This window comes from Aspergillus stella-maris (assembly GCF_047715825.1).
Source record: "Aspergillus stella-maris strain CBS 113639 unplaced genomic scaffold BDV14scaffold_33, whole genome shotgun sequence".
Classification (NCBI taxonomy): domain Eukaryota; kingdom Fungi; phylum Ascomycota; class Eurotiomycetes; order Eurotiales; family Aspergillaceae; genus Aspergillus; species Aspergillus stella-maris.
In genome coordinates, this window is record NW_027396827.1 from 16,470 (window position 1) to 39,383 (window position 22,914).

Here is a 22,914-nt window from a genome sequence, read left to right on the forward strand (position 1 = left end):
TTTGGCCGTGTTCCATGGAACCTGGCAGGGCAGATGTATCTCGGTAGACAGCTGATGGCCGATTTCAGCGCCCAATTTCTGGTCGCTTATCGCTGGCATTGCAATAGCTCGCACTTGTGCCCTAATGGGCTTGCTTAGTGGGCAGTTCATGGTGGATAACGGGCCACGTTCTGCGGATCGTCAGCCGCAGGGACACTAGATTACTTGACCGTAAGGCTTTTCGTCATACTGGAGTGCCGATAAGAATGTTTCAATTTAAGCTTCTCCCTTAAAAGCGTCTTTTTCCGTATCTGACGCGCTGTGCGGGTGGCTGTCACGTTTCGATTCAATCATGCTTTGCCGACTGCGTCCGGATTCCTAACACTCGCGAGAAACGAGTCATCTTCCATTCCCTATCTGCTCCAGATAGACCGATAGACCTGCTGTGCATCGACCCTGGAGGTTGACAATGCACGTTGCGTTCCTCAGCAACCCCGCCTCGGGCGAGGTCAACGTGCAGCTTGCGACAGCGCAGCAGCTCGTTTCGCAGGGTCATTCTGTGACGTTTCTTTCCGCAGAAGCATGCAGAAGCAAAGTCGACCGGTTCCAGCAGGCTCAGGAGCCTTGTAGCCGGGAGTTGATCAATTTCATCAGCTTGGGGTCGGGGGCCGGGCTTGACGATTAGTATGTGCACAGCAGACCACCAAATAACCCGCGATAAAACTAACAATAGCAGCACCGCATACTTTAAAAGCAGAATGCATCGGATGCGCAATCGACCTGGTGACCCTATCAGTTTCCAGACGTGTATAGAGGCAGCGCTTAGCTCGCCGGAGCGACATGCGGCCATTGCTGTCAAAGTGCGGGATCACTTGGACGAGCTGAACCCTAGTATGAGTGAGTGTCATGTCATAGAAATGCTTAATTTATGTACTGATAGAAACAGTTTGCGTCGACGCATTGTCGCCGTCACTTATTACCGGTGCTCGCTTGACAAACCGCAAGTTCATCCTCACAATCCCCTGTTCGCCTGGCCTGTCAGCCCTACCTGGCCTCTTTGAACCAAACCCCGTAGGCGCCAACCGCCGCGGGTCCTGGGGAACCTTCTTCGAGAGTACGTGAACGTTCTTGACACCTTCCCCGATGATTCCAAAGACTAATAAATTAGACATGTACCTCGACGCCCGAGAATTCATCCACAGCCGGCATCGCGACCGACGGTCCAAACGCGCTCTTCTCAGCCGCCAATTAGGGCTCAAGTCCTACGGCCGAGTCCTCGACACCAGTCTCTTACCACCGCACTGGGACGACCCAAATTGCGTCGCGGGGATCCACTTCAACATCCACGGCCTCAACGACTGTCCCAAGCAATCGCCCAAAATCGTCTTCGTTGGCGCCGGGATCTCCACCGATCCGCCGAACCCTTCGCCTTCAACGCCACTTCTACCACAGTCACAACCAGAGCCTGAACCTCAGCCGGAGCCCGAACAAACCGAACAAGCATGGATGGACGAAGCAATCCTTCTAGGCGAAGACATCGTCTACATAAACATGGGCTCCATGTTCATCTGGACACCCGCCGAGTTCCGCGCGTGTATAGCGGGTTTCAGCGCCGCGCATAGAAAACTGAATGGGCGCGTGCGGTTCCTATTCAAGATTAACCATCGCATTCGCCACGCCTCCACATCCAGTTCAGCATCCAGTTCCACATCAGCATCGCCGGAAAAGGCATCGAATTCACAAAGATCCCAATCCCGTCCAGATCCGGAATCTGAATCCGACCTCGACGCTGAAATGCGGACCGTCCCTCCGTTCATCCGGTTGACAACCTGGATCGAGAGTCAACACGCTGTATACGCACACCCAGCCCTAAAGGCATTCGTGCACCACGGCGGCGGTAATTCGTTCAATGAGGCCGTGCATTTCGCTGTCCCGCAGCTTGTGCTAAGTCGGTGGCTTGATACGCACGAGTACGCGGGCTACGCTGAACAATTTGGGTTGGGGCTGCGCAGTGCGAACCCGCCTTCTATTGAGGCTGCTGATGTCGAAGGGAAGATATTGGCTCTTCTTGGTTCGAATTGGGAAGGGTTCAAGGATAATTGTCGTGCTTGGGCGATGCGTAGTCGCCTTGGTGGAGGGGCTGAAACAGCTGCTGAGATTGTGCTTTTTCATGCGAGGGTGCTGGTGCAAGGGGGTGCAAGGGGCCGGGGGGTTGGATCAGGGTCAGGGTCGGGGTCAGGGTCTTCGCGGTCAACGGGAGATTTTTCAGGGTCTACTGTTACGCCGCCGTTGAACCCTACGCAGCTTGAGAAGGAGGCCGAGGGGGAGATTATGGCTGTTGGGTTGTGATTATAGTTAGCTTTTCCTTTGTGATACCTCTATGCGTGTATGTATGGACGAAAATCTCTTTTGTTCAGGCGTACAACTGAAAATGACTTCAAGAGTAGAATATTGATATTCGTAGCTATTATATGAAGAGCGACTATTTTCTATTAATTGACTTGTATACTGCACACGTTGTTGGGGTGGAGGGCAACCATTGCATAGCATCCTCCCTTCGTCAGGAAATATATATGAAGCCAAACACACACCAAACGGCCACTTAAGCCATATTTGCTGTACTAAACGACCACATTATCATTGTTCACTACCCAATGCCATTATCCTGAACATTGAGTTTACGCGAGAGATATTCGAATCAAATGCCGAGACATCCCCGAGACAAGTTCGTCCTTGTGCTCGGACCACCATAAGCTGACATCCCGTCCGTTCAACGGCTTATTTGCCGGTAGTGGATACGGCATAGCAGTGGCGCCATTGTAACTGAGACATGGAGTACAAATGCCGATAGCGGCTGACCGGAGGTTTGTTTGAAAAACAATTGCATTGACTGAAATTTTAACTAGCGAAGGATGTCGGGTCAAGCGAGTAATTTAAGATAGAAATAGGTATAGAGAAAGACAGGTCCGAGCGACCGAGTATTGACGAAAAACCACGAGAAACACAGAAAAAATCCCAAAGGGAGAGAGAAAAAAAGAGACATGTGCAGCGAGTGATTCCAAGAGAACCCCTAAAGCCTCGCCCTAACACCCACCAACCCAACCCCCAACCCAACCTCATCAACCCCCGTAACCCGTCTAAAAAGACGGGCAACAACCTGTCCGAGCAAGGCAACATCCCCCTGCGGGAAAAACTTCTCGTCGAAGAGCATATTAAACCTCAGCTCGTCCCTGAAGCTATTCAACGCAAAGCAAACGCTCGGATCTGTGGTGCGGCCACCGGTATTGAATTCCGTCATGCGCACCTGCGCCCCCGGGTCCCGGGACGCAAGTCTATCTGCCTTATTGCTGAATTGACCTTGGCTCGTAAGTGTAGGCCGACCCATTGCTGGCGGCGGCGGTGGACCTGATGGGAGCGATGCAGCGTCAGAGAGGGCGTTGACAAGATCAGGAGCAATCTGGTCAAAGACCGCAATGATATGTGGACTTTCCAAATCGTTATTCTGGGCGCGCTCGATGGCAGATGCAAGACGGAGAAGACCCTTCTGACTCGTTGGTCGCAGATCAACTTCTTCCGACCCAACCCACGTACTAGCCGGTATAATCGGCATCGAGACCTCTCCCTGTCCCTGTCCCCTCGCATCGCAATCAAGATACCGCCGTCCACTAGCAGAGAAAAGCAAATGCGCGCCATCAGGGTTACTATTCTGAGCAGGATACATATGCGCAATTGCACTCGTCATGCAGGCCGTAAAGGCCGCCGTCAGCGAAATACCAGCCTGCTTGAGGAACTTGAATGCGGCAACCGTCTCCCACGATTCAAAGGCGATGGTCTTATTGTGGATGCGTGTCGGCCGGAGTTTGTATTCCGGGTGCAGTGGGATTCCGATGGAGTTGCGGCTCCAGCGTTCTTGGGATTTTTGGTGCGATGTGAATGCATCTTGCAGGTCTGATTGTGTTGGTGCGTGGGTGAGATTGTAGGCGTGGCTTAGGGAGATGGGGAGGCGCGAGGTGATATCCTTTGCGGTCTCGGGTCTGAATGTCCCTGATAATCCAAGCGCTGTGTCTGGGTTCGCAAGCTGGAAGATATATTCCTGCAAAATCCGGTAAATATTCGTTGAAATGAGGGTATGCGACATGCTAAGGACGCACCCCCTTGAGCCGCGGATTGGATCGACGACCAGCGTCATACTTAATGATTCCTGGTTCGAGCGGGACCGAGACAGGTAAATGTCGTCGACTGTTGTATTCGAGGCAATGATACTGGACTTTTCTGTCCATTTCCTCGCTGCGTCAAGCGTACCGAGTAGTTTGAACGAGGCTGTCTCGAGCGTGGGGAAGTCCACGCCTACGACTGGGAGGAGTTGGCGCGTGCGCCACCATGCTGCTTGGTGTCGGGCTTTCAGTTCCTCGGAGGAGAGGGAGCTCTCGATTGTGGATTTGATGGTTAGTTGGAACTGCTGTTGTTAGTTTCTGTTATGCTATAGTGTGTGACGGGTGAAATACATTTCCGTCGCAATGGTGCTCGGAGGATTTAACGATGAGTTCGACGCCGCGCAGGCCTCGCACCAGGCGAGTCCCCGAGTCGACGAGTCTCCATTCGGAAGCGGGTTCTGGGAGGGGCATTTCGAATGCAGATGTAGATTGTTGCTGAGGGATGGCGCCCATAATGAAGGAGTGACTGTGGTTGGTATTTGAAAGGAATGACTGAAGAGTTGGTCTTCGGAGAATAACAATAACAATAGGATCAAAAATGAATGAATGTAAAGTAAGTTGGATAGTTGGTGAATAGATCTGAAGCAAAAAAGCCCGACAGGTTGGACGCCCAGTTGAAGACTAACTTCACTAAGATACCTACGTATGGCCCCAGGCTAACACTCAAGGGACTAGCAGCTCGAGATAAGACGAAACAGGATCAACAGGCAGAGACAATGGCAATAGTGCACCGGACTACCGGGGAATGATCCATGGTTGTGCCCATCCATATTTTAGGGCTCCACCGGTGGTCCGCTGTGGATCTGCAACGCTTCCCATGCATGCTCCGTCATGTCAATCCGTCGATCATGGCAGCAGGCAAGGAGAGCTGCATCGCCTTGGAAGTGAACCTGGATTGCCCCTGGAATGTTGCGATTGATCATTGAACGTCGTCATCTCATTCTCTCACTCCAGGTCCCCAGTCCTACCCCAGACGGAATGGCGCCCCCAGGTCAACACCAGCAGCCGCCGAACGTGGCAAACAATGTCAAGCAGCCCTACAACCACGGCGGCTGGACTGAAGATTCTCCCGGTCTTTGGTCGCGGGACTGTGCAGCCGGCGAAACAGGCGTATCTTACAACCAAAATGTCCGCGATGGACACACAGAGCTCACAGTCCACCTCGACTTCACATCCACCATCCCAACAAACGAACTCATCCAGCGCGTCCGAAATACATGGCTCCTTTGCCACGCTACACACCCCGAGATTGCCATCCAAGTCAGCACAGGGACGGAACTTCCGCAGCGCATGAATTTCGAAACACTCAAATCTGAGTCCGACGCAGCAGACTGGCTGAAGGAGACATTTCACGTCGTCACGAGCCAGAGGGCCGCCGATGTTACCCGCATGACATATAGTCGGCGACTACCGACGAAGGGGAAGCGTAGTATGCTGTACCTCGTTACGAAGGGCGCTGCGTACCCTGACGAGGCAGAGAAACATTGTCTTGTCTGGAATTTCAGCCATACGCTTGCGGACATTTACAGCGTCGTGCAGTGGTTCAATTATGTTCTTACTACGATCACTGAGATCCCGGGGGACCGTGACCTGGCTGTCTCGGAACTGGACTATTCCTCTCCAGGTCTCTATGATCGACTCCCTGTTACACCCATGACGCCCTACGAAGAACAGTACAAGCCGACGGCAGAGCAGAAACAGAAAGCGATAGATGGCGCAATTGCGCAGGGGGAGCTGTATGCTCAAAAGGTACCTCATCTACCATCCACCATCCACCATCCACCATCCACCCCAACCCTCCAAGCCTGTTAGCCCAGATACTAATACATTGGCTCATAGATGTCCCAATCCATATCCATGAACCCCGAACCCGACTCTCCCACCCGAACACACGGCACACACTGCATCCGCCTGCAATACACTCTCTCCGAATCCCAATCCCTCCTCTCCGCCCTGCAATTCGAAAAACTCAGCATCACCTTCGCGGCAGCCGCATCCGTGATCCTATCAGTGAAACAGACCTACGGTAAAGGCCACGAAACAGGCGCGCTCTTAGGCATGACACGGAACGCGCGGCGCTGGGTGTCCACAGAATTAAAGGAAGAAGGAGGATACCGTGTCCCCTGTGCGTCAGATACAGTCTTTCTCTGGATCCCGTTTAAGCAGGAGTGGTTCTCACCGGCTTATTCAACACGGGATACAATCCTTGCTCTTGGCCGCGCGATTCGGCAGGCTCTAGGCCCGCATTTAACGGGGCCGCATTATCTTGCTGCGATGAGCTTCCAGGCGGAGCGGTTCGTTGAGGGGCTTAGGGAGGAAGGAGAGCCTGTTCCTGCGCCACAAGCACCCGGGTTCTCGCCGCAGGGTGCACTGCCGTTACAGAAGGTTTTCAAGTCATTCGATGGGAAAAAGGCGATTGAGGCGCACGACTGGGTTCATACGGGGCGACAGATTAATCCGTCTGCTTGGGTGGGGATGTTCTCGCTTTGGGAGAGGGTGACGCTCTCAATGGGCTTCGATGTTAAGTATTATGAGCCCGCTCGGATGGAGGGGTTTATGGGTGCTGTGAAGCGGAATTTGGGGAGTGTGGTTACGAGGGGCGATAAAGTTGGTGTTGCTGCTAAGCTTTAGTCGGCGCTGTTCGGCTCGTTTGTTGTGTATTACTTGTAGACTTGATTGTCTATACTATTGCATATACCTAGCGATGTTGTTCAATCAACCTAGCTTCCATAATTTGGACCACCTCGCTTTTTCCATCCTATGCTATACCTTCCAGAACAACTTCCTGCCCCCCATCCTGTCACACACTATCCATGGTTGATCCATGGATGTCCCTCGCCACCTCCGCACAGCCCGCCGCAAACGGAAGTAGTGGGGAACGATTTCGAAGACTCAAATCTCCAGACCTCGTGGTAGACGTTTAACGGACCCTAGGTTCAATTGGTGAAGCTTGGTCCACAAGCTTGGGCCGTGGCTTGGGTCGGACGCCAATTTTCAGGGTCTTGGTCCAGATAAGCTGCTTTTGGGATGGGAAGGAGAAGCAGATAGGTAAGCACAGATAAGACGTGTAAGGACTCATCCGATGACTGTTCAGCTTAATCATTCTGAAGTGGCGACTTGCAAGGGGAGGTTTGGGTAGTTTTTACGGTGGATGGTAGGCACGGAAGTAGCAGGACTCCACATCAGCACAAATTATACAACAATGCTAAACGTTGAAAGCTTTTGGTGGAATTTTGTCTAGCTAAATACGCATAATAAAGTAAAAAGTTGAAGGCACGGAAATAAGATTGAAGGAAAAGCATGCATATAAATCATCCACATATGACCTGTTTCCTCATATCGTGATCATCTCGTCTTTATAAATGCATGCATGCAGCCTACAAAGCATAGCAAGAAGCAGACTGCGCAAGAGTCGTAAGCGGCAGGTATGGCCTAACATTAACCGTCTCGCCAACGGGACCGACGCAGGAGTCGTCGGATGACCTAGATATACAAATTAGACCCATCCATCGACGTCGGCAGCCGGCAATGGAGTATAAAGGGTACATACGCAAAGAAAACACAGGCGAAAGGGAGACCGTGCTCGGATGTCGCGTTGAGGGCGATCTGGTTCGCACTGCAGGATGTTAGAGTCTGTTTCTTTCAAGAAGCATGTTATGATGGAGTGGGTACTCACGGGATAGGAAGCTCAGTGCAGTTTGCACCTAGAGGGACGGTGGCGTGTGTCCAGGCAGTGCCGTCGGCGATGTTGCGGATTTCCAGCTCAACAGCGAAGGCGCTGGAGACCATAGCGGCGATAGAGAGGGCGATGGTGGAAAGCTTCATATTATTGGTGGAATGAGAAGTGAAACGTAAGATATGGCCGTTAATGCTGTATAGAAGACTTAGATTGTTTGCGATTTGTCGTGATAATATTAGGTTTGGTGGTGATAGCGACGATATTTAACTATCTCTTGGGAGGCAAGGGGATTGTTCCTGGTGTGCTCTGGACCGTTGGAAGCTGCAAGCATATTTCCGGATATCAATCTTCCGAGGCCTTGCGCTTGACTTGCATGGCGCTGATGAATTTACCGACAAATAGCTGAAACAAGGGCTTCCTATGTGGCGATCCGAATGAGAAGTTTAGTAAAGAACTACACTCACTTACAGCGCTAAATGGGGCGGTTAGGTAAGTAAGTGACCATGTCTCAATAGTATGGGTATGAAGTAGTTACCTAGTACACAACACAGCTTGTATGTTGGTAGGTATAGACATGCTCTACGAAGCCCTAACCAGGACCCTTGAGATGGGCTCGTCCTAGGTACGCCAGGGGGTTCGTTGCCCCTTACAGTTGGTTTCAGCATACGGGAAGCTGCTACAAAATATTCGCCTGCTTTTTTCTTGCGAAGTATTACTTACAGCAAACGTCGCATGCCACACTTATTTGAACGACAGGTAAGGCTCTTCGAGGACCTAACAGCCGAGGAGGGTGTCTCTCGATACCAAGCAAGGCAGCTTCCAGTTGGAAGGGGTACAGCCCGCTTCAGCCACCGAGCAAGCAAGGGCCAGGCGTTGAGTTCCATTTCCTCTACTTGAACTCATTTCCGAGCAGCTTACCCTGATCTTCAGTGGCGAGCGCATCTCGTAGAGAGAGCTGGCGAGCTACCTTGCTCTCTCGGTCTCCCATATTCCTGGACCGCAGTATATTTCAGATATGATTAGGAGACGACATAGGCGTCGTAAAGGGGATACAGGGTACAAAGTCAACAAGAAGACTTTCCAGTTCCACTGTCCATCCGCTCGTGACGGGGCGCGAACGAATGGATATATTCAAAATTCACATACTCGGGCTAAGTTTGCCTGAAAATTCCTAGAGGCGCTCAGAGGTTGTCTTTTGGCACTATAAGGCTCAACTCAACCGCAAAGTGCAGCTTTACGTTGTTTACCTTACCCCTTGTCAACCAGCGCACACGACTGATTAGTGCGGGCCCTGGACATGAGAGCTGCCTGTTCAAAACGCCCAATGTTCTTCCAGCCCCTTAGGTTTTAATAACGAGTTAGTGTGTATTGGGTTTCCTTTGTCAATGCTAAAAAGGTTCACAGATGGAATCAGATATACGAATTGCCTAAATCCTCCGAGTAGAAATCAATCGTCTTCTTTTTCTACGTCGAGTGAAATCGATGTCCCATTAGCCGCGCATTTTGCCGCGCAAGAATACCTGGAAAGTCACTGCGCCGAAGGAAAAAAGACCACGAAAGACATTTTCAGGCAGTAGGCAGCTAAATAAATTCTTGGCTCATTATGACTCACCTGTTGAGTTACGAACGCGCCTCGAAACGAGGAAATCTAATCTACTATGCGCCAAGCTGAACCCAGCCATATCAACGAGATAGAAGTAGTTAAGGGAGGGTGAGAAGAAACCGGGTGGAGGAATGTGACGTAAAAGCTAATATATGCCTATTTTTCAGCTCTTGGTGTCGGGGCTGGGTGCCTTTGGCTTGTGTGAATGCTCAACCTGCAACTCACGCCGTCATACCGAGCATTCAGAGATACCTGCCATCTGCGTTCATGAAATAATATGTAGCTCAAGGCGATACTATTCAAGGCTGAGTGTTTATGAGAATCTGGAGAGCGAGAATCTGGAGAGATGATGAAGGGGATATGATTAAGGGGTCAGCTGTTGCTGGTTGGAAGCTCTTCATTCGGGTTCGGAGTGAGTCTTGAGATTTTGCATGATTCACATCTTTTAGCATTGACATATTGTCCAGGAAGTTCCACCAGCCTCTTCTACCTTCCATCTTTTCACTAACTTGGGTTCGCTCTTCCACAACACCTGACCTCCATCTCCCTCGACGCCATCAATCATCCAAGATGGTATCTGTCAACGACTCACCTTGCGCCAACTGCGGAATTCCAGCTACTCTTCGATGCACAGGCTACAAAGACGCCCCCGATTATGAGCCCGGCGATGTGAAAGCCGTCTTCTACTGCACCGCGGCCTGCCAGAAAGAACATCGCCCCCAACACAAGACCTATTGCAAGACCATGACCACTCGCAAGAAGCTCCTCCGCATCGCAGCTATCTGTAAGGCGGCTGTTCTTGGGTATCGCGCTGTTGAATTTGATGTCGAGCTATCCGGCATCGAGTTGAAAGGCAACACTCTGTTGTTGTATGATAACCAGAAAGATTTTACTATTGCCCCGAAGTGCGGTCTATTTCCGGAGCACGTCACTTCGAACCCGGAACATAGGGACGCTGCTCTATCTTGGCTCTTCTGCCATGCGAGCCTAGCGCTGTTGAGCTCGCTTCTGCCAAAGTTGCTTGAAGGTGAGGGGGTTCAGGTCAAGTCGAGTCGACAGCCCGGTCGGGTGCCGCTGCCTATTGCTGCGTACTCGATGAAGGCCAATTGATTCACTGACCATATCATTTCGTCGCTTTAGATATACCCTGCAAAGTCGAACACATGTCATTCTGGCTGACGAAGCCCTTGATAATTACCCAGGTCGTCCCCGGTCCCGACTCCCCCCACCCCCAGCCTCGATTCAGCTCTGGGAGGCCACGGTGTCCTTAAAATCAGCCTCCTTTCCTCATCGACAGAAGAAGCCTGGGTCCTCGATGTAACCTCCGCTCAGTACGGCTTCCAGAACCCGCTTGAACCCTGCATGAGATACATCGCAGACAGGGGATGCATTGATCTCAGACTCAACGCCTACAACTTCACTGTGACGTCTGATCTCGACGTCGCCTTGAGTCGCCTTTGTACAAATGAATTGCAGATGAGGATGTGTCGCGCTGAGCTTCCCGCACGTCGCCGATTTGCTGCATTTGTAAACGGTGGCCCTGACAAGAGTATTCTCGATGGTTCGGCTGCTTTGTTTGAAGAGAGGCTGAAGAAGTTCAAGCTCGCGTTGAAGTTGAACATGTGTATTTGATGGACGGTCGGGAGGTGACGAGGCTGGTGTTTTGAAACGGTGTGTTCCAGAATAATTCCAACTTTCTGCTATCAATGTAATGGGTCGGTCATGCCATCGTCAGTTTAACTGAGCCGGAGGTTGAATGTTGTGCTTTGGTGCGCTGGATAAAATAGCTTGGACTCTTTTTTCTGTATCTAGTGCCTAAAAGTGAGCAACAGAGGACGATATACCTCATAGAACCTTCGCTATCATCACACGATCTTTATCCATGCGTAAATAGACCGAATATAGTATCGTCAACGAAATAGGTTGAAAGAATCGGGCTTCAAACGTAGTGGCGGTCGGTCACTGTATAGGCTGCTTTGGAGAAATATAGTGTTTAACAGCAACTTTTTGAAGACCGATATTGAAGACTGCCGATCATCGCTGGCCGGTGAGGAGATACATTGGAGTACTTGCGGGGGAGGGCATCAGTGGTGCTATTGAAAGAGTGAAGAATACGGTGCCGACTAGTATACCGCGGAGTGTTGCGTACTGGCCTTTGGTTACGGCGTTTAATTTCACGTATGTGAGTCCGCACTCGAGTGCGCTTGCAACGTCATTCTTTGCGGTGTTTTGGCAGAGTTATTTAAGTTGGTTGAATAGTAAGCTGGGAGGGAGGATAGGAAGGGGGATCGGGGTTCCAAATCTGTGAAGGGATCTCCATCTGATGTAGAGGTTGATTGTGGACTGTTGTCGTGTGATGATAGTTAGATGATATTCGCTTGATGCCTTATATCTAGCCGGGCGAATCATCTCAAGTATGGACTCTATATCGAGAGCTCCCGGCGGCTCACTGCTCGGCTGTCGCGAAACACCTCTCAATCCAAGGTTTCACCCATAGCATCTCAAGCTCCGGGTCCAGCCTATAGAAGTGGGCCCAGAAGACAATTACATCGAATCGCCCGTGATGTATTGAGATCATCTTATCTACCTCCCATTTTAGGCCGGGCTCCGTTAGTCTCCAGTAACGACTGAGAGTGCAAGGCCAAAAAACTAGCAGATCAGGTCCAGGGAATAGCGTTCGGCGACGAATTGGGTCATAGAAATGACCTATTGTTAATGCTTGCCTTTTTCCCGTCTGCACCTGGGCCTCCACAGACTTTCGTGGCTGGAACGTGTCGTTATAGCGTGAAACGTCAATGATTTCGATGCGAGATGTAAGAGGCTGGTATAGCAGCATCCGGCGCCAGCTGGCGTTTGGTCGAGAGTAAATCTCGTCGCTAATCGCATCTAAAGTAAAGTGACAATCCGAATCCTCACTTGAACGGGAGACCGGTCCGGGAGCAAGGAATCGCGTCCAGACTTGGATGATGAAGGGGTTAAGGGTGCGAGGCTGTCCCGGGACATATTACCGTTTGACGTGTTGGAAGAATAGAGCGGCTTGGAGGTTCGTGCTGTTTCTGATGAGGTCTGCCCACAACTTGCAGACACGTTGTGCAGCAACAAGCAGAGTCCGAGTATCGGTCTCAAGGAGGATGGCTTCGAGTAGCTCCGGTATGAGGAATATTCTGTGGGGATTTTGCTTGGCCGTTGAGGATGCTTCTTTGGACGTGTAATCGGGAGCCTCGGAAATTACTCCGAAAGCGGTCGTCAGGAAAGGCGAGTTCGGATGGGCACATGCTGACGGAGTTGCAAGGTGCAGAAGAAACGATCAAATCAAGAGTAGATCTTATGCGCAGGGAGGAGACATATGTGAAGAGGAACAAAATGGAGAGGGGGATGCCATCGTGTCGGCATCACATTCCGCGTATCACTCGGCGAGGTTAATTCTTGAGAATCAACCAATAATCCGAGCGTGTTACTGGGGGCGTCGCGGAAATTCTTTCTGGATGAAAAATACGCAAGTTTCCATACGTTATCAAGGCCATGTATATACATTCTTGCTGATAGCGCCTGCGAGGAAGGAGCCACCCCCCGGACATACCCTACAATAGGAAGGAACGAGTTTTCACGTTCACTAACTAGGAAGGCGCCATCGTGCCCGCTCAGAATGGAAAGAATGCTTATAAATAAATCACATCTAGCTGAGGGAGGCGCGAGTCTTGTTAGGGCTATCTATAGGGAGAACGAACCATAGTGAGGAGGGCACGACCCAGCCGTGTACAAAGAGGAAGAGAGCCAAAAAGCCAGACTACAATATTCATGAAAGAAGCGTATTAATGACCCTCGAACACCAGGTTTCCGGTCATTGTAAAGACTAGGTATCGTTTCTGATACGTAGGCGTAGGGCGGAGGCACAGCTATCCACGGGAGGGATGAACATAAGATGAAGCTGAGTTCAGACGAAACTTCTAATCCGTCATCTTTAAAAAAGAAAGCAGAAGCCTTAAGTGAACTTATGCGGAAGTCTTGAGAAATTTCAATTAAATGCATGTTATTGATTCTTAGGCGTCACATCTTCATAGCAGGAACATAAACAACAAGGGTAATCCAAGACTAGCCTCGACGCTCAACAAACATTTAAAGCAAAGCAACAACACCCGCCGCAATCATCGGCGCAGCAGTAACCATAGCCTGCACTGGCCCCGCGAAACCCGCAGCAGCCCCCGGCGTCTCCGTAGCCTCAGGCTCACTCAATTTATCCACGCCCCCCGTAACAAGCAACTGATAGTACGTCGCATCCTCAGTAGGCACACTCATCGCCGAAGAATAACCACTCGTGCGCTCGACTCCGCTCTCGGAGCCCGAATAGCTCATACTATAAGTGCACGACGCACTCTCAGAGTAATTCTCATAGTCGCACTTATAGTCGAGCGTCGCTGTAACAGGCGGGTTCCACTCTAGCGCCGTGTATTGAGCGGACAGACTAAATGTGGAGATACCCTGGACCATTGTCCAGGGGTCTTTGATTGAGCAGAGGGAGGTTGGGGCGTCGTCGAGGCATGCGATTGCGAGGGTTGTTTCGAGGGCGTTGACGGAGACGATGGAGGCTGCTGTGCTTGCGTAGGAGGGGATTATGAGGGTTGAGGAGGCGTCGTCGTCGAAGAGGTCGTTGTTTGCGCCGAAGTAGCCGACTGTTGTGGATGCGTCGTCGGCGAGGGTGAGGCCCGTTAGGGCAGCCAGGGCGAGGGTCTGGGTTAGGGTGGTGGCGCGCATGTTGCTTGGGTTCAGTCGTGTAGCTGAGTAAATTTTGTTCCTTGGGTTGAAATGTTTTTGAAGGAAGACGACAAGAGCAGGCGAGGAGGCAACGTCCACTATATAACCCCCAAGCTCAACACCAAGCTACAGAGGATGTTACATCGCGCCACGCCGGGGGAGGGCACTGGGCCCCAAGCACCATGGCCTCCATCTACGAGTCAGAGCACCAACAAACGAGTGAAACAAAGCCAATCACTGTCCCCGAGAACAGAGTATCTCCGGTCAAGTCTAGCTTCAACAACATTAGCTCGAGCGAGTTCCTAGCCTGTTGATCTCTAGCCCCTGCCTTAGTGCGGCTCTACGCGCCCCAGCCCCAGTTTCGGGGAAGTGCGATTGGCCACTTCGCGGTTTCGACGACTTTGCCAATGCACAGGAGATTGCACTTGGGGCTTTGAGTCATTGAGTCACTTTCAGTGTTCACTGTGCATGTGAGGCTAGGCAGAGAGTCCAAGCGCCAGGCAGAATCGGGGGCATTGTAGCCTGTCAATTTGGCGCTTCGACCCTGAAGTTGGGAATTGAGGTTTGGGCGGCAAGAGAAACTGCTCTGATCAGAACCAAACCACAGTCGGAGCAGGAAAGTCAGGTGCCTGAAAAAAAAAATTGGGGAATCGATTGGGGGCGATTGAACGGTGGGTCGTGGTCCAGAGGCTGTGCTAGTCGGATAGCGCCTAAGAAGCTTGGCCCCGCTTAAAAGCTCAGGAACGCAAATGAGACTTTAGCCCCTCGTGATAGCACAGAGCAAGAGATAACGGATAGCCCGGTTCAACGGAGCGTTCAGAAGTCTTTTTTCTGAGGCTTTTCCTGGGGCGGAGTGAATCCCTTAGGTAGGGACCGGCACGTGGGCTCCGCGTGGATGAGTCCAGATGAGCCCTAAATTCGCCACTCCCATCTATGCACTAGCAGATCTCGTCCCAGACTTTGGGATCGCGGAGTCGCCGACTAAATATGTTTTGCCTGCAAATTCTCAATTTCCTAAATTCCCCTGCAGGGGAATTCTCCCAATGTCTGGTAAATTCCAAGTCCTGCTGAGACCTTGGGGGCTGTGAAGTCATAGCCCAACCGCCCCAGTCTCTTGGTAGGTACAATCCGATCTAGATTCATTTCAGTCCTTAATATCTGTTTGAATCACAATCCTGGTACTCTGCCGATGTTGTATGACACAGACCGGTACTGTCTGACCTACGATAGAAATCTTTGAAAAATTAAAGGCAGGAAACACCTCTTCTGCAACAATATACCTTTAGGAAATCGACAATGGGCCATGACAGAACTACGTGGCAGTCTCACTTGGAAACCAAGTACCTAATTCAAAACTTTAAGCGACTAGTATCTCGGAAATAATCTCAGTGGCATTTATATACAATATGAAGAAAGGAGCGACATGGCCAGCATAGGGTCTAATACCCCAGGACCAGGAATCTTCAAAATACACACTCGACAGGACACCATAAAAACAATGCACTATCTCGAGAACAGAAAATCCCATCCTTAACCTTTACCTCAGGCTATCCTCCCTTTCCAGAACGCGTAAATCCAATACAACCTATCCAACCGGGAGATGGATGTCATGCACGATTAAACCTATTTGCAGACGCCCTGGGCCTGGCTGGGTGTTTGCTAAAATGGAAAAGTGTACATCAGCATCTATTTCTTCCCTTGAGACAATTGCCGATATCTAATCGAAAAGGCGGTTTGATCTGACTTACCACGCATAGTCCCGACGAACAAACTCCGAGACTTCCGTCCTGCTTGCATGGCGCACCGGGTGCGAGCTGGGATTCTTGTCAGGTCAAATCCAACGAAGACGAGGCTGAATTGCGTGGCGAGTTTCGAGTACGTACCTTGGCCTGAGCACAAGTTGCTCCGATGATAGCGGTGACAAAGACGATAAAACGCATGTTGATGACTTTGAAGCTTGTTATTTAGGATGCGATGTGAAAATGGAGATGTGTTTTTGTCTGGCTTTGAATATTTGCAATGCTGAAGGCCTTTATATGCACATCGCATCGCACCGAGTACGAGTGGCATGAGTACCCCACGATACGTGTTTCTCTATCCCGACGCCAAACGTTAACGATCTACATATAGATGTACGTACCATGCAGTCAGCCTTACTCGGAATTCGGAAGGAAGCGTTTGTGGGCCGCCTGATCGCAGATCATTTCTTTTCATCTTCGGATGTCTCGCGATGGAACTATACCGAGAGTCGCCGAGTATACTCAGATTCCGCAAAACCTCTGGTACCTACACCGCTAAACCAAGTGCGATATTGCACTTCATCATACATTTTCCCCGAGAATGGTTCGGCACTGGGTTGGATAAGGTCAAATGCTCGGGATAGTCAAGATACAATGTTCATTCGAAAGCCCCAATTATACTAAAGACTATACAACAAGGTAATATTCCCTTCCAGCTTTTTACCATCCCTTCCATCTGATTTACACAGAGACAACTCGTCTAGGCAAGATAGGTGATCAGGGCTACCACAACGCCCTCCCCGTCTTAACCTCCCTAAGAACCTCTGCATCCGCCAAACCCCCCACCAAATCCAGCAACATAAGATCACAATTCCTATGCGCCAACAAATCAATCGCAACAGGCAACCTCTCCTCCACATCAGTGATATCACTCAAATACTCCACCTCGCCAATCGGCAACGTCACCTCGGGCCCCTGCGACTGCACACTAAAATAATAAGGCGTGAAGGAAGCCCAACTGCTCACATCGGGCGGAGAGTAGATATTATTCCGGTAGACTGTATCGCCCGTCGCCATGGGGATGACGAAGAGGCTTTCTGAGCAAGAGGATGAGTCTGGTTTCACGACGTTCGTCCCGAACCACGATTTGAAGTAGGTGAAACGGGAATAGGCAATGTCGCTATCTTCCTGGGTTACGTTTGCGGCTGATTCGTAGCGTGCTAGCGGGAAGGGGTTTATGAATGGTGTTCGGCCGCCAAATGTAGCTGCGTATGCGGTCCGGAAGGGCTGAATGACCTTCTGCAACTGGTTTCGCCAGATGAGGTTGAATCCGACCATTTGCATAAAACTCCAGAAATCGGTGTTTGGGTGGTCCCTGTGCGCGGTGGCGTTCCAGTATGTATCTATTGAGCTTTCCTCGATAGTGGCATTGAGGAAGGTAGCTAGTTTATCAATCCACTCGTCGAATACAGCCTGTGAGGCATTGTTGGCGACGGGCCAGAGGTTCGTAGGGACAATGATTTTGCGCGGGAACGAGTCGTATTTTGTTGTTAGTTGCTTGCTGGCTGAGAGCCAGGTCTTGCCGAATGATTGCAGGGTGTAGGGGGATCGGGTGTGAAAGCCCACTGCGTCGAAGAATTCGCCTTCTTCCATGACTCCCTCGTTGGAGAGAGCTCCGAATGAGGGACGCAGTCCGAAGACACCGTTCTTGCCTGCGGGGATGCGAATACTACCGCCTGTATCCGTTCCGATTGCGACGTCGACCCAGTCGTAGGATGCTGTTGCGGCGCCGGAGCCAGCGGAGGATACACCAGGATCTTGGTAGCCGTCGCCGCGGGGGTTGAATGCGTCGCTAGATAGTCAGATTAGTCTATTACGGTCGAAGAGCGGGTTGTGGATGGCCTACTGATAATCAACCCAGTCAGCCGTGGGTCGATCCGAGTTTGCGAATTGAGCGGTCTTGGTCTTTCCGATCATGGAGACACCAAGGTCAATTAGTCGCTGCATTGCCGGCGCACTAGCGTTTACAGCATCGTATAGCTTGAACCAGGCGCGGTTGCCGTTCGATGTCTTGACGCCTTTCAAGTCGATGATATCTTTGACTGCGACACGGACACCAGCTAGTGGTTTCTCGACAGTTGTAGCCTCCTTGCTGTATAGTCTTGAGGGGACGGGGATACCGATCGTCGAGTCGCTAATTGTATTGACAGTCGCATACTGGAATGTACCGTTTGTTCCGTTGGGTAAGAGGCCGTTCATGAACGCCATGTTTTCATCATAGTGGATGCGGTAGACGGGGCCCAAGAGGGCCTTTGACTCGGTGACTTGAGCCAGGTATGGGCCGTTTGAAATATTGTTGGCTCCAGTTGAAGTAACGACGACGGTCTCGTTGTTCTTGACATTGGAGAAGAGGATTTCGGTGCCGTATGCTTCTCTTAGACAGGATAGAAGCCCGGCTTCCAGCTTCTCTGAACCGTGGACGTAGACGGCTATGCGACAGCTTAATATTGATTCAAGAGGCAATTACATTGTAGAGATGACTCACCCTTAAGGAACAATTCCTCGAAAACATCATCGTACTCTTTGTAGCTTTTAACCTGCCCCTTCAAACCCGCACAAGTTGCCGTCTTCTCACTCGATGTAAACACCGTCAAAGGTACCGACAGCGATATATCTTCCGGAAGTTTGCACCCATAATTTGCGACATCAAGGCTGGAAGTCGACCCAGAAAAATGCCCAACAAATTGGTTCCCCGAGTTGGGGCTAGTAAGCACAACTGACTCGGGACCCGAAGACCCCGAGCCGATGGCAGTCAAGGAGACAGAAGCTCTAACGAGGTCCTTGAGGGACGGCATTTTGGTCTGTCTATGCACTTCCGGTACCTAAGCTGCAGGGTTTCCAATATTTCCCATGTGGCTCCCACGTGGGCTTTAAAGTTCGCCTTTTGCAGTCTTGGCTGACGATTTGGAGTAATTACCTTAGTATACTGATAAACAACTTTTAGCAATACCTGTTCCTTATCAGCTGTGCCGTGCCGTCGTGCTCTGTAGTATCTACTCCAACTCCCCACACTTCCTTGGCCGTTGTTACTGCAGGTACCAGAACCATTATCTCGGGATTCCGCCTTATCGGCTTACACAGATAGCTACCAGGTTATATTCTATCGGGGCTAGTCCGAGCCGCTTAAATGGTACATGCATGTTCTGTTTCTTTTGCCTAAAAACAACCACCCCTCATCACCGGTGCCGACCAAAGTTAGAACAACTCCCACTTCCATCCAAGCAAAACAAAAAAACATACAACAGTAGGGATTCGCATGTGGTCACCCACCATACTACTAACCTACCGGCGTGTGGCTTAAGTACGGCTGAGCGGACGGGAAGCCCTGTTCTCCACACCCTGTGGTCGTATGTACTAGACAAATAATTAGTAAAATATATAAAAGAAACACTTTAAGAGACAGTATAGAAGAATCCATATGTCTCTCTGCCTTTAACCCTACCTAGGTAGTCCAGTCTACCTTATTCTGTCCATCAATGGAGCATAACTCTTGTTCGAAGAGGGTGGAGTGGAAGATGGAGCTCCACTCGGTATACTCAGCCAACAATGAGTGTACTCAGTGGCAGACGACTAGTCATAGGCAGCTCCATTGAACACCCTATTCAACATTTCCAATTACCTTGGTGGCACAGCTGGGCACTTGTGGGGTCCACTACAAGAGTTAAAACGCAGACTCTGTCGGGATACGCTACGAATCCAACGACTGCGCATTAATATGTATATGTATGTCCTTGTATTGCTCAAAATATATATAGTACAATAACAACCCAGTTGCACGCAATCCTCCCATAACCCAGCAAACCCCCCAGTCCACTTAGATCTACGCATTACTAGCGCAGGAAAACGTATTCGTCGACGCATCATCGTGGATTGCCTTGCCGGAGACGTAGAGGCCGAGACCGCACTGGTACATACGTTAGTCAACTGAACCCAACATTCCAGTAATATATTGAAGCGGTTGGAGAAACTCACCATACACCCGCCAATAAGCACAATCAGCACATTAAGAATCGTCAAGCAGATCTTCCTCGGCGACGAGAACCACTGGCCGCGGTTGATGTGCAGCCAGTATACACCGCCGAGACCGTAGCTGAACCAGCTGGCGAAGAGGGAGGACTGTTCAGCTCGTTAGCGGACACCTCATACTGACATTGTAAAGTTGGAGACGGGCTGGAGACATACGATGAGACTAAGCAAGTCACTGAAAACAGGAATCGCATCGGCAATAATCCACGCGATGATCCAGCAACTCAAACCAATCGCAACCCACGATCCGATAGACACAAGATCACGGCGGTGCATGCGGTCTGTCCCGCGGAAGAGACGCACATAGATGTATTTCAACCCGATGTGCCCGTTCACAATACCAGCGCCGACAATCTACACCAACATCACATGGTTAGCTGCCATTCCCCCCTACAACGTCAAGTCAAGAGAAATAGAACATACCGTAGGAATAGCAATCCCATACGCAACCTTCTTCAACACCGGCCCCGCAGACCCCAGCGCCGGCGACGTAACATCCTGCCCGGCATAATAATAAATGACAACAGCGGCAACAACATAAAAGATAATCTCGAACGTCTGCAGCATGTACAGCGCCTTAGGGAAATCGCGAGGCTCGCGCATTTCAGCGAGGAGACCGAAGAAGGCGACGTGCGCGCAGTACGCGAAGACGATGTTTGTGACTGCTGTGAAGGCGTGGAAGAGGTTCGTGTCGACTGTTGCTTGCAGGGAGGACGAGACGCGGCCTTGCACGCCTACGCCGACCATTGTGATTATTACGGCTGTGAAGATTGAGATGAAGGCTGGCAGACAGTTAGTATCGGACGAATCTGTGGAACTTGTAGGGAGAACGTACAGGCGCAGGAGATGTACGTCATATTTTTCATCGTCCGAGGAAGAGAGCCAACCATGCAAATGACGAAGCCAACTGTCGTGAAGACCATTGTGCATGTGCCGTGCTCGGTAATGGTGTTCATCATGACGCTGAATGTCAAGATGTGGCTACCCATGATGAAGATGGAGAATAGGAGCTGGCCGATACCGAAGAGCTCACGACCGAATGCACCGAGCAGGATCTCGCCTGCGTCGGCAAGGTTCTGAATGTGAGGGTAGCGCTGGTGGAATTGCGAGATAACATAGCCGGTGTATGTGGCCAAAAGACCCAGGCCAATAATAAGGACGAGGGCACTACATGACCGTCAATTTGCGTCCCAAGAGCATTTTGGTTAAGGCCATAACTCACGGCGCAAGGCCTAGCTGGGCTAGAGTCGCTGGTAAAGAGAGAACACCGAGGGAAACCGACTCCGCAATCATGACTGGGTGGATACGTTAGATCTCGTCCACGCGTTTTGCACATAATGGCAACTCACACATTCCAGTTTGCCTGTAACAAGTCAGCTACTGCAATCAAGTCTTAGCGCGTAGAAGAATTGTAGACATACCACCACTCCATAGTCTTATACTTAACCTCAGCATTCGACTCATCCCCAAATGCATCAACGGGATACTGCGGCAACGACTTCTTCTCATCCTCAGGCCAGCCCGCCTCCGAGTCCACAACATCAGGGACTGAGCTAACAGCGTCTGGACTCATCGTGCCGGTTATATGGTATATGGTGTTATGGAAGTGATGAAGAAGAGAACCCAGGAAGAGAGTGTTTAATAGGCTTTTCAACCCCGGGATTCGGCTGTGCTTCCAGAAGACAGACTACGGGGAATCTTCGTATCAATGCAACAGGTCAAGATAATGTCATTTCCAATTGTCAGCTCGCGTTGCAGAGTGCAGAAAATTCGTGCGTCTTTCGCGTGTAGGCAGACAGTCTCCCAATCAGAGGAGTACCTGGGGGATCTATTAAGTAACTGTTAGTTAATGGAAAGGTCCACTCCGAGGTTAGCCGTGCTTACTTAACATGGGCTGTATGTCAAGAATAAGATCTTGGAGATTGTGATCTTGGGGTTTGAGGAGGGTTGTTACTGTGGTATTATCTAGATCTGATACTGGATATGAGTTTGACAGGTGTATCTATGTTGTTGGGTTCCTGGTAAAGATGGATAGATCTCTTGTTCGAGTTAAGATTTTTAGGGCAAGACAAGACTTTTCAGTGGCGCCCGGGCCACTTCCAGCTTTCCGTGTCAGCCTCAGGTCTCACCTACAATAATATTTGAAAATGTTGGATCTCAACAATTCCTTTCAGATTTATGCAAGCATAATCAATGAACTCCTCTGAATATTAAAGGTTCGTTTTACGGGAATCGGCACTTTGACTACGCGCACCCGGAACTCTCGACAATAACAAATGTTTCTACCATTTAGCTCTTTCAGTCAGAAAATAGACAAGTTCCTGCACTTGATTCTGAAAAGTCCGTTATGGTCAATTCTCATCTAATTGGCTCTTAAGACTGTAGGTGAGATTAGGCTGTGAGAGTCCTGAGTCCTGACACTACCACCAGGAACGCGTAACTCATGCTGCCTGAGGCTGAACTTCCTGGCTGTGATGCCTGAGGCAGAGGCGGCAATAGATCAGCATTATGCTTGTGCGTATGATCACAAGCTTAGATATTCGTACCGTCTCTTTATACTCTGCAAATTCAGTATCAATGCTGCCTGATTGCCATCTGATACCCGTGGATATGTCTCAGTCTGCGTAGTATCGCCGGCATCGCTTAGAATGCGCGGCCGGCTCGCTTCTTACATGCGGAATGTCAACCATAACCATGGACCTCCCTCCATACCGTACCTATCCCTGGCGGAAGTCCCGTTTAACGGCCCCGTCGTTAACTCAGCTTTAGGTGGGGTTCTTTTCGAGAAGGAGGACATGTTTTCCATAGGTTCCATCCATCCCGTCTGCGTGTACCCAGGCCATGACTTGAACACTGGTATCG

General features: G+C 50.5%; 8 protein-coding genes across 8 annotated transcripts; 3 read left to right on the top strand and 5 right to left on the bottom strand.

Moving 5' to 3' along the window:
- Positions 1–448: 448 nt before the first annotated feature.
- On the top strand, positions 449–2,328 carry BDV14DRAFT_200872 (glycosyltransferase; the record flags this gene model as incomplete). Its single annotated transcript, XM_073773605.1, has 4 exons — positions 449–663; positions 716–876; positions 926–1,093; positions 1,148–2,328. 4 exons carry the CDS (start codon positions 449–451, stop codon positions 2,326–2,328), a joined length of 1,725 nt encoding a protein of 574 aa, XP_073627308.1.
- A 541-nt stretch (positions 2,329–2,869) lies between these two features.
- Positions 2,870–4,788, bottom strand: BDV14DRAFT_174836 (uncharacterized protein). The gene has a single exon (XM_073768961.1). The coding sequence runs from the start codon at positions 4,166–4,168 to the stop codon at positions 3,050–3,052; it is 1,119 nt and encodes a 372-aa protein (XP_073627309.1). The 5' UTR covers positions 4,169–4,788; the 3' UTR covers positions 2,870–3,049.
- A 383-nt stretch (positions 4,789–5,171) lies between these two features.
- BDV14DRAFT_209335 (uncharacterized protein) lies at positions 5,172–6,824 on the top strand (the record flags this gene model as incomplete). Its single annotated transcript, XM_073775619.1, has 2 exons — positions 5,172–5,942; positions 6,033–6,824. The coding sequence occupies 2 exons, from the start codon at positions 5,172–5,174 to the stop codon at positions 6,822–6,824; spliced, it is 1,563 nt and encodes a 520-aa protein (XP_073627310.1).
- A 746-nt stretch (positions 6,825–7,570) lies between these two features.
- On the bottom strand, positions 7,571–8,018 carry BDV14DRAFT_200875 (uncharacterized protein; the record flags this gene model as incomplete). The annotated part of the gene is made up of 3 exons (XM_073773606.1): positions 7,571–7,676; positions 7,744–7,809; positions 7,870–8,018. The coding sequence occupies 3 exons, from the start codon at positions 8,016–8,018 to the stop codon at positions 7,571–7,573; spliced, it is 321 nt and encodes a 106-aa protein (XP_073627311.1).
- Positions 8,019–10,045: 2,027 nt separating this feature from the next.
- BDV14DRAFT_190241 (zinc finger MYND domain-containing protein) lies at positions 10,046–11,107 on the top strand (the record flags this gene model as incomplete). The annotated part of the gene is made up of 3 exons (XM_073771312.1): positions 10,046–10,502; positions 10,616–10,687; positions 10,722–11,107. 3 exons carry the CDS (start codon positions 10,046–10,048, stop codon positions 11,105–11,107), a joined length of 915 nt encoding a protein of 304 aa, XP_073627312.1.
- Positions 11,108–13,484: 2,377 nt separating this feature from the next.
- On the bottom strand, positions 13,485–14,284 carry BDV14DRAFT_174837 (uncharacterized protein). The gene has a single exon (XM_073768962.1). It carries the CDS (start codon positions 14,225–14,227, stop codon positions 13,592–13,594), a length of 636 nt encoding a protein of 211 aa, XP_073627313.1. The 5' UTR covers positions 14,228–14,284; the 3' UTR covers positions 13,485–13,591.
- Positions 14,285–16,749: 2,465 nt separating this feature from the next.
- Positions 16,750–18,821, bottom strand: BDV14DRAFT_200878 (amidase signature domain-containing protein; the record flags this gene model as incomplete). The annotated part of the gene is made up of 3 exons (XM_073773607.1): positions 16,750–17,818; positions 17,873–18,455; positions 18,512–18,821. 3 exons carry the CDS (start codon positions 18,819–18,821, stop codon positions 16,750–16,752), a joined length of 1,962 nt encoding a protein of 653 aa, XP_073627314.1.
- A 933-nt stretch (positions 18,822–19,754) lies between these two features.
- BDV14DRAFT_174840 (putative amino acid transporter) lies at positions 19,755–21,754 on the bottom strand. The gene is made up of 8 exons (XM_073768963.1): positions 21,474–21,754; positions 21,402–21,415; positions 21,275–21,347; positions 20,888–21,219; positions 20,476–20,834; positions 20,209–20,406; positions 19,999–20,142; positions 19,755–19,930 (listed from the first exon to the last, which is right to left on the bottom strand). The coding sequence occupies exons 1-8, from the start codon at positions 21,623–21,625 to the stop codon at positions 19,847–19,849; spliced, it is 1,356 nt and encodes a 451-aa protein (XP_073627315.1). The 5' UTR covers positions 21,626–21,754; the 3' UTR covers positions 19,755–19,846.
- Positions 21,755–22,914: the final 1,160 nt, after the last annotated feature.